Source organism: Gossypium hirsutum, chromosome D10, assembly GCF_007990345.1.
Source record: "Gossypium hirsutum isolate 1008001.06 chromosome D10, Gossypium_hirsutum_v2.1, whole genome shotgun sequence".
Taxonomy (NCBI): Eukaryota; Viridiplantae; Streptophyta; class Magnoliopsida; order Malvales; family Malvaceae; genus Gossypium; species Gossypium hirsutum.
The window spans coordinates 3,059,349-3,070,660 of NC_053446.1; the positions used below are offsets into that span (position 1 = coordinate 3,059,349).

The following is an 11,312-nucleotide window of genomic DNA, read 5'->3' on the forward strand; positions in this document are numbered from 1 at the left end:
TCCCATATTAGCACTGAGTTCGATTGCAATCTGTGGGCTCTTTACGTCACTCAATAGAAGAAAAAAGTAGCCTTCAAAGCACTTTTCCTTTTGGTTAAATTATCTATCAGTCCCTGTACTTTACAAAAGTGTGGATTTAGACTCTCTACTTTAATTTGTTCATTTTTAAGCTATATACTTTTCAAAATTTAAGATTTCAGTATTCACCAAATAATAATTTATTAGGCCCATTATGTTAGGTTCCACTATTTCTAAAATATGATGCGGCAAATTGTTAATCAAGCTAATAAATTGATAACTGCCATTTGTATCAAGATTGAATTTTCGAAATTCGAAAAGTATAGGGATTTGGAATGGTCGAATTGGAGAATATGGACTAAATCTACAACTATATGCATAGTACAAGACTTATAAATTGTAATTGAATTAACCAAACGGATTTAACTACTACTATCTGGATAAGGACTAAAGTTTCGAATTTCGACAAATGTAGGGACTAAAATTGATCGAATTAAAGTATAAAGACATAAATCCACAACTCACTTAATAGTAAATTTTAACCTTTCTTTTTCTATTAAAAACAGACAATTTCCATTCCCATCCTGTAGCATGCAAATGGTCAGACATTAGAAGGAACACGAACATTCAAATCTTTGTCCTTTATTACTGACTGCCATATTGCGGTCATATACTGATAAAAATTGACAATAACTGATAATTATATAAACCAATAAACTAATGAACTGCTCCAGTCATCTAGAAGTTTTTATTAACAAAAACCCAAATATATTTCTTTTCCATATGGTGAAAGGAAAAGTCTCTACATTCATCGATAAGCATATGTCCCATACCCCCATCGTAATACAATTATTATTAGGAAGAAGATAAGTGTGGTTTGTGGTTTATGTTTGCTCTACAAAGCTTTCTTCTAATGTTTATAATGAGTAGTTCATATCAGCAATTAATTCCAACTTAGAATATTTGAGTCCATGGGTCGGGTTAAATCCAGGTACAGATACAATGCCATAATTACATATTTTTTTTTTAGGAGAGACACCAATGGTGTTCTAAGTAAGTTGGCAAGTTGCTAAATCCCACTTAATGACCCATTAGCAAATCAAATGGCAAAACTGTGTAATGATGTGTGATGACATGTATAAGCAATAAGAATGTAATGGAGAAAGGCCATGGTTGCCCACCTTTATATCATAATTACCACTAGAACAAGCAAAATATTGTAAATTGCAGGTGGCTTAAAGTGATGAACTTGTAAACAGTATTCTTTCTTTTTTCAGTGTTATTGTAACATTGTGATTCTAATTCATTGGAAGTCCATATATGAAAATCAAGCTGAATGAACAGTAGCTGTATAAACTTTTTTTTTCAATGAAAGAATTTGTAATTTTATATTTGCCAACAAAAAAGGAGGCAATGCCATTACAACACTGAAATGGACATGGGTACCACCGACACGTCGTTCGTAGTTGAGTTGCTTGCAAATGGATATCCAACACCCGATCCTCCGAAACGTGAAGTGGCGTTCTCGCACTTCTGAAACACTCTAGCAAGTGATGCGGCCTTTCTTCTTGCTCGTTTTGTACCAGTAAACAATAGTGTCTGGAGTAAACTAGCCATTGCAGGGGCCTTGAGCACTCTTCTGGTTGCGGCAGCTCCACCGGTGCGGCAAAACTCGAGCAATGCTGCAACGGCATTCTCTTTCCCTCTTGGTGTTCCGCATCGCATCATTGCTATTAGTCCTGAGACTGCCGTTTCTTCCTTCCCTACAGCTTCGGCCCCGATTGGCTGCCTGACAATTAAGGCTAATGCACCTGCTGCTTCCTCCGCCACCCCTTCGTTTCCTAAAGCTCCTACGAGTGCTGTAACAGCTCCGGCCTCTATCATTCTCGAACAATTGTCTGCGTGAGTCGCTAGGTTAAACAAAGCGGTCACGGCATCCTTCTTCCCTCTAGGTGTCCCTACTCTCAACAACTCTGCCAAGGCTTCAACAGCTCCTCCCTGATCAGCTATCCTCTTCTTATACTCGTGAACCGCGGAGAGGCTAAACAATGTTGCTGCAGCATTTTGCCTAGCCTCCACCGTGATCCCGAGTCTCAAGACTTCAACAATTGATCCTAGACAACCATCCTCGTCCATAATTCGACTTTTGTTCTTAGCATAAATAGATAAGTTCAGCATTGCAGTAACAGCATTCTCCTGAGCAACGGGGTTCGAGGATGACAGCAACTTCCGTAAGTGTGGTATCGCCCCAGCCTCCGCAATAAAAGCACGGTTTTCCTTCCCCGTTTTAGCCAGCAAACGAATTTCACGAGCAGCTACAGTCTGAGCTCCTTGAGATCCATTTGCTAGTTGTTGAATAAGAAGCACTGCTGTTGCTCTATTGGCTTCAATCGCTGCTTTGATCGGCAAAGCCGCAGCAAAAGACTCTGCAGATGCATCACCGGTCTCAGTAGGATCATACGGAACACCATGAGCAATACACCATTGCATGATCAAATTCCTCAAAGCTCGATTAGGAACAATGCGAGTATCATCAAGCATTTGCCCCGTCTTTGGACAAGTACAATGCCCTTCCTCCATCCACCGAGCTATCGAACTCCGATCATATGTCTGCCCTGTTGAAACTATCACGGGATCTTTCATCAAATCCAACGATATAGGACAACAAAAGTCCTTAGGGATAGTCAAAAACGTATGTGCCATCTCCTGACTAATCAAGCCTTTCCATGGTTTCTTCGGATTCTTGAAACACAACCGCAACTCATCTTCCTCGAAACCGAATAGCAAAAACTGACAATATCTAGTAATCGCAATGAATCCATTAAGCACAGAAGCTGCAGGTTCGATATCTCCTTCATGATTAACAATCTGTTCTTCCAAAAACTCAATTTCAGACCTACAACTTTCAACATCTTTAATCCCCAGTCTCTCCACAAAAAACAGCTTCAATTCCACATGATTTGGTATCCTCCCATTCTCAAATTCATCAAGAAATGAAAAGAATTTAAGCCTTAAAACCTCATCATTTTTATCAACATACAATTTGCATTGCCTACCTTGTTTCTGCAAAAGCTCAACTTGTTCCTTAATATCATCACTCAAATTCAAATCTTTTATAGGGAAAACATCCAAAAGGGTAGAAATTTCTTGATTCAAATCATGGAAATGGCCTGCAATTGAATGGCTTTGAAGCAAAAGCCATAACTTACTGGATTGAGAGCAATAATCAAGTAGTATCTTGGACCTATACAGCAACAAATAGAGTTCCTTGAAGCACAATACGGCTGTTGGAGACAAGTTCGACGAGGAACCAGACCTTGAATCCCTCAAATACGCCAAAACCACAAGGAAAATTTCCACTTTTCGGACCAAAGACCGAGAATTCCTCCGTTGAAAGAAAAAAACATGGTCGGAAAAGCAAGAAACAAGATCGGACGACAAGGCGGCCAAGGTTTGGACAAGAGCCACTTGTGTTAAGTCAACAGGGACCAAGAAAGCCTCTAGAGACGGCGACCTTCTCCTCCTTACAGAAGAGAATATAGCTGCTGATGCCATTGTTGATAAACTCGAGAATCTGCAACAAAACAAATGAAAATTTTTAAAATCTAATGAATACCCAAGATTCTCAGCTTTATTCTAGTCCTTGGGTTGTTATTTAAATCTTCAAAGGATGATCATAAACAATACAGCAAAGATTTGATTTTTTTTTCTTAACACAACCAAAAAAAAAAAGAATTTTTATATACAAAATGAGAAGGGGATTTCGTATAAGAACATGAACCTAATCTGCGTTTAGGAAAAAGAAAAAAGACAGTGTTTTGTCCCTTTCTCTTAAGCTTCTTTCATGCTTTGTTCTTTTTCTTCCTTCCTCGCTCGTGTTTTTTTTTTTTCCCTGTTAGAAAATTCAATGCATTTTGATATGAAAAATAAATGGCGTATGACTTTGACTGAAAATAATCATATTTTAGTCCATTAATTGTTCACCCAGAAAGCAATGGGTGTCCTTAAATGCGTACAGCTTTTTTTTTTTTGTGTTTACCCTTTTTACTGGTTTGTTCGTAAAAGAACTAGATTTTGTTAAACTATAAAGGTCGGCCCTTTTTTTAGGGCTTGGGGGGTAGATTGATGATGTCACTTTGTCTGGTTACAATTTATTTTTAGATGGCTTTGGGGGGCTTTCCTGTCTCTTGCTAAGTTTTGTTGTTTGTTGGCATTTGCCAATTTCTCAAAGAAATAATTGCAAGTTTTTATAAACTATTTACAAATTTAAATTTTAGTATATATACTTTTATTTTTAGAATATTTATTTCAAATTTTTAAATTTGAATTCCAATTATTAATTTTATTAATTTTTTTGTTAAATTTGTTGATTTAACGTTTAAAAATATATATTTTTTAGCAATGTAATTAAAATATAAAATAATAATGGACCTAAATTTAATAAAATTATTTTAACAATATAAATAATTAGACATAAATTTTAAAATTTAAAAAGTAAAGAGATTAAATTTCTAAAAATAAAAATATAAAAATTAAATTCTAAATTTATAAAAAAAATACTTATGAGATATTGTAATTTTTTTAATTTAAGAAAGGAGTTTCCACTTTGAAAATAATATACTGCCTTGGTTTATTCCTCATTCCAACTATTGATATCATCTACAAATATTACATTTTTAATGAAAATTTTAAGTTCGAACTTGGAAGATAATATTATTAAAAGAGGTTATTATAAATTCCGAAAATATTAATTTCAATGGATAATAAAACATTTACGAAAAATACTTCAGTTCCACCTAAAAGAAAGTTTATTTATTTATCACTTTAATCCTATTTCTTTTTTAGTCATTTTGGTTCTCGTACTTACAAATTTTAATTAAATTACTGTTTTTTTAAATGAAAAAATAAGTTAGATAATTAAAATTTTAAAGTCGATCTCTTAGAAGCTTATGTGGCATTTTATATGTACTCCATAGAAGTTCAAATAATTTATTGAACTTTTTAAAAAGTTTATAAAAGTTTTTTTTTTAAACAAAAAAACTATTCATGCCTGCAATGAAGCACATATGACTATCATCTGACTTGATACATTTGCATCGTTAAAAATTTTAATAGTTCAAGCAACTTTCATTCACAAAATAAAATTTTAAATTAAATATGAAATGTTGATGGTCGAAGTGAAAAAAAAATTAATTAAGATCAAAGTGAGAAAATGAATAAATGTTGAGAGTTAAATTTAATATTTTTTATAATGATTAGTACGTTAAATGAAAATGTTATTATATACAAATTATTTTTAAACTAACTTCATTAAAATTTTATATAATTTAGTAACGTGAAAAAAAAAAAAGAAAACGATTCTTTTTCATGATTTAGCCCAATCCCGATCTATCACCACATAAATGTCACGGACGGCATAAGATCTAGCCCTGTGACACATACGTAATCTGTGGCATAGGAGTATGATTATATTTGTTTTTCACTATTAAACTTTAAAATAAAGTAAAATTGGTTATAAGATTTAGGTAAAAATACCTCTCTAGTCTCTCTCAATTTTGATTTTGAGTAAATTGGTCTCTCTCAAAAAATGAAGCAATTTAGTCCCTGTTAATTTCAAACATGGGCAATTAAGGATAATTAATACTGGGGCTACTATTTTCCATCCATTTTACAATATATTGAGTGGTATAATAACAAATTTGGCCCTTAATATTTACATATTTTGTTAATTTAGTCATAATTCTAACAAAATAAGCTAATTTAACCCTCAATATTTACACATTTTATCAAACTGATCCTGATTCTAAAAAGGCATATAAAATAAATAAAATTTTAAATTTTGAAAAAATCTAAAAAATAATATATAAAAATAATTTAAACTTAAAAAATTATATGAAATTTTAAAATGCAATTTATTGATGAACTCTATTTCTTGACTGCTTTTTATCTGTTTATCATTTTCCTTCTTTTTTCTCGTAGAAAAACCAATGCTTGTTCATAAGTTTATGGAACGCAACTATGGCTATTTTTTTCTATTATATTATGATTTTTTTAAAAAACATAACTAATCAAATATGAAATAAAATAATGACAAAACTCAATCTCAAGAAATACAAAATAAACACTGGGATCACAACAATAAAAAAAAATGAAGAAAACTCAGAGAAGAGAAAACAAAAAAGGTGAAAAGCCCTTTGAAATTCGAAAACAAAAAATAGTAGCACGTTATTAATTGTCCTTATTTGCTCATTTTTTGAAATTTATAGGGATTAAATTACTTATCTTTTAAAAGGATCAATTTGCTTAATATCTAAATTGAGAAGGACTGGAGAGTTGTTTATACCTAAGATTTACTTCAATTCAAGAGTTGACCTAACTATGAAGGCATGGCCGTAATTGCGACCACTATTTGGTAAGAAAAAATAATCTATATCCAATGAGTGAATTATTAGTAAATTTTATGTTTTTATTATTTAATTTTAAAATATATAAAATAGTTATTAAATTATTTAAAAGTTTTTATTTAAGTTGTTGAGTTATTAAAATTGTCATTGTACGGCTTTTTCTGTTCTTACCTTCAACACTCGTTGGAAGGATAAGCTTCCCCTCGTTTTCTACAATATAGCTCTGTTTTTCATAAAATGGATTTAAATGTTAACAATATATGAATCAAAATCTAAATAATTTTCTTTTTCAATCTTTGACAAAAACCATCAAATCAGCCTGGATTTAAGAATATTCTTCTACTCGTCAATAGGTGTTGTTCCACTGTCGATCGTCAAACAGTCACTCAAAGCTCACCAACCATACTTAAAAAAAAAAAGACTTACCAATCCAATAGTTTAAATGAAAACATTCGAATAGTTCAATAACTATTTTGCAACTTTTTGAAGTTGAGTGACCAATATGTAAACTTACTAATAGTTTAGTGATATCGAGTAGAATTAAGTCCACTATGGTATCTAAACTATTTTTTATTCACATTACTCTTGAAATTTGGTAGATTTTTCCAATTTGATCTCTTAACTTGGGATTATGTTAAAATGTGATGTTATGGTATTTTGATAATCTACCATGTCATTGCCTTAAAATTAATATATATTACAATTTTTTTTTGTGTAATATTATTTAAAATTTTATTGAAAAATATATTTTAAAGTTTTAAGTGATACATCATGTTATCATCTTTTAACAAAATCTAAATTTAAGATTCAAATTGTTAAAGTAATCAAAGTGTTAGGATTAATATGATAGAAAGGTTGAAGTACCAAAATAGACTTAGTTGCAAAATTTAAGGGCCAAAAGTTATATTAACCAAAAAAAACTATTTTGACTAATAACGTTAATAAGTTGACTTTTAAGTTTCTAGACGATATATCCAACACTCGAAACAAACCGACAACAACAACAACAAAAAACGAAATGTCTTAAAATAGACAAAAGCTTATTTGAAGAGTTCAAGGAACTCGTGTGCTACGTGTTTATCCAGGATACAGCTGGATCATCTCACGTCGGTTGAACCACAGATCTCCACATGTACTCTCCTCACCCTTGGCCTCCACGTGTTGCATTTGCTTTCCGTCAAGTCCCCCGATAAATTGTCGGCTACGATTACGCCACGTACATAGAATTTGGTCAGTCCTTTAAAAAATTGAAAAAAATTAAAAAAGTCAACGAAATGTCTGGACCATAATAAAACACAGTTTCCTCATAGCCACAAAATTTAAGCTTAATTCAAACCATTCATTATGTTGAATTTTTTTTTTCCAAATAATTTATTACATTTTTCAAATTTCAATAAAAGTCAGATTTAATTTTCTAGATTTAAAATTTATTTTTATTCGATCCTCATTTAAATTTAAAATAAATAATTTTTTAAATAATCTAATTATAAGTTATGATCATATTTATTTATTTTTACATAAAATATTTTCTCAACTCATAAATAAAAGGATAATGCGTATCAGCGTACTCAAACTCACATCCTCCTGCATTGACAATAATTTTCATATTGATCGAACTAAGACTCAATTAGCTATTTTTATAAAAAAAATTAAAATTTAATATCCATAGATTTAACATAATTTAATAGAATGAAGAGTGAACTACAAATTAGTTAAAAAACGTTGGATAAATAATAAATTTTTATATCACTTAAATGTTTAAGTTTATTTTTTAATTATAATTAAAGATTTTTATAACAACACTTTATTATAATAGTCAATTTTATTAAAAATTTGATTTTTTATGCTTTATTTTTACTATTTATAACCGTTTTTCACTTATAATATAAATAAACATAAAGTATAAAGTATATTCTTTGACCAAATTAGTTTTCTAAAATAGCATTTTGTTTTATAAATTATTGAAATTAATTTTATTCTAAATTGAAATAAAATTCATAAATTTAGTTAAAAAAATTTTTAATAAATCATTTAAATTTCAAATGAGAATAAATGAAATTACATTTGAATTTTTTAAAAAATATATGGTCTAAATAACATTAGCTAATATTATTATATTATATTTTCTTTTTAAATTGAAAATAAAAAATAAATATGATCCAGATCTCAAATGTTGTTATATGTATATAACATGTACATCTCTATCACAACTGAAATTAATTTTTTTTTTAAATTAGCCACGTTAAATTAATTTTTATCAATTTAGATATTTTAATAATAATATAAAAATAAATTCATCAAATTAGAAAAATAGATTTAAACCACAATTAAATATTATTAAATTAAATTGACAGGTAGGAAGTAGTCAATATCATACATCTCCAACCATACATCAAAACAAATAGTATTGAAATTTGGTGAAAGTACCTAGTAAGTCCATCTATTATAAGTACATTATCAAATCAGTCCCTTTTAATTAAATCAATTTAATCTTTGTATTATTAAAAATAATAATATTAAAGTCAAATTTTCACAAAATCAACATTTACTTTTTTTCAGTGTCATTTATTATTTAACATTAATTTTTTTTATAGTTTTGTAAATGAAATCCTTTATTTTTGAATTAAGTTGTAAATAAATAAAAAAATCATTCATTTAATATCAAAGAGTCATTAAATTATTAGTAACTTTATGTTTTGATCACTTAACTTCAAAAAGTTATAAAATAGTCATTAGATTATTCGAAAGCTTTTATTTAAGTCATTAAGTTATTAAGTTTAAAAAAAAACAAAAGAGTTTGGTTAGCAAGCTCCAAGCAACAATTCAATGACTGATATAATGGATTAGTACCCATTGACGAGTAGAACATATCTAAAAGCTGTTTGAATTTCGATTCATAAATTCGTGACGCTCAAAGGTGTTTTATGAAAATAAAAAACTGAACTGTAGAAGAGAAGGGGAAAGAAAACTTTCGATTGATTCAAGTGGTGCGAACAGAGAAGACCATACAACATCAATTTTAACAGTCCAATGACTTAAATGAAATCATTTGAATAATTTAAAAACCATTTGTAACTTTTTAAAATTGAATGACTAAAAAATAATCTTACAAATAATTTAGTGACCTTAAACGTAATTTACTCGTAATAGGATGGACACAAGGCCCACGTACTCCCCACGGCTATATTATGAATTGAAAAGTAAATGGGACATTTTGAATCCAATGTGGTCAGAAAATGCCGTTATCAATTATTGTCTAATTTTTTTAAATAATACATAAATAATTTATAATTGACACAATTTTCTTTTAAACGTGGAGAAATAGGAATTTATAATGCAGTTTTTTCTATTAAGTTATTTGAATCAAACCATTTTTTTATATACTAAATTAAAATTTAATTTATAAATGCTGACTTTGGTACAGTTGAATAAAATTGAAATAATATTTATTTATTTATTTTATAAATTTGGTGTGTGAACTTTTGAATTTTGGAAAATTCGTTTTCAATGTAACTGATTTTAGACTTTACTATATGAAGCTAAAGACCAGAAAAAAATAAAGGTAGGGAATTAAGAAAATAGGTTTAATGATAATTTGGCCACTAATGTTTGCTTGTTCTGTCAAAATGGTCCTAATTATATTTTTGAGTCTTTTCTTGTCATTAATCTGCTTTTTCTAACAGATTTAATGAATATATTCAAGGTTTCAATATTTATTTTCTTTCAAAAGGTTTCAATTTTTCATACGTTTGTTTACTGAGAAGTTTTTCTACTTAGTTAATTTTTTTAGATAATTACGCTTATTTTCTTTAAATTAAGAGTTTTTTTAATTTAATGTATTATTTATTTATTTTATTATCTTCCACGTGTAATTATCTTATTGAGTTATCTCATTAAAAAGATTATACATATGAAATTCCACATCATCCCCGTTAACCGTTTTAATGGTATTTTCATTAAATATGTTAGAAAAAGTAGATTGAAAAAGAAAAAGATCAAAAGTTGATGGCCAAAAAAGGCTCAAAAATATAATTAAAACCATTTTGACAAAATATGCAAACACTGATAACCAAATTTATCATTAAACCAAGAAAATATGTGCCATTAGAAAAATTAAAATTAAGGTAAAATTAGACATTAGATGTTTCATATTTTGATCCGTGGCTTTATTATTTTTTCTTTTTTGAACTTTGATCCAATAACCCTATTTTAAACCCCTAAGCAGTACAAGATGGTAATGTGGCATCCCATAAGGCGAAAGCGTATCTTATAAGACACCGTATAAGCAAAAGACGCTATCTATTAGATACGTTTTTTTTCACGTGTTAGGTCGAATCAAAATCAACCTATTTCTCTAAATAACTCGAACCTCGGCATGTTCCCCTTCATTTTCTTTGCCTAAAATCCCTTTTAAGTGCTTTTCTTCTAAAAAGTTATAATAGTTTGTGCCGAAACCATCTTTTTGAAAAATAAAAGTTTTGGGTTGTCGACTTAAAAAAATAAAAATTGGGAGTCGCCACCAATCTTTTATTAGGGTGTGATTGGATCACCTAAAAAAATAGCTTTGGTTTACGAGTTTTTTTTAGAAAACGGGTTCGGGAGTCAGTTACGTACGAGGAAGGATTAGCACCCTCGTAACGCCCAAAAATTGGTACCTAGTTACTTAATTAATGTCTCAAGGTCGATAATTTGGAAAAAAACATAATCCTTAGCAAAACTTAAAAGGTTACGTATTAAGACCCTTATTATTTTAGAGAAAGAAGATACCACACCCAATGCGTTAGGGCACAACATTCTAATTTTCCCCAAAATAAATTGGGCCAAAATACTTGTACAATAAAACTTTAAAAGAACATCCACTTATCCAAGATTTAAGAAATCACACCCAAT

General features: G+C 29.5%; 1 protein-coding gene across 1 annotated transcript; it reads right to left on the bottom strand.

Annotated features, from left to right (window-relative positions):
• Positions 1–1,259: 1,259 nt before the first annotated feature.
• Positions 1,260–3,996, bottom strand: LOC107941815 (U-box domain-containing protein 17). Its single transcript, XM_041102809.1, has 2 exons — positions 3,800–3,996; positions 1,260–3,592 (listed from the first exon to the last, which is right to left on the bottom strand). Exon 2 carries the CDS (start codon positions 3,571–3,573, stop codon positions 1,438–1,440), a length of 2,136 nt encoding a protein of 711 aa, XP_040958743.1. The 5' UTR covers positions 3,574–3,592; positions 3,800–3,996; the 3' UTR covers positions 1,260–1,437.
• Positions 3,997–11,312: the final 7,316 nt, after the last annotated feature.

What these genes read in the sequence shown, in the direction of transcription:
- LOC107941815 (XM_041102809.1), bottom strand. Translation starts at nt 3,573, where the DNA reads ATGGCATCAGCAGCTATATTCTCTTCTGTAAGGAGGAGAAGGTCGCCG.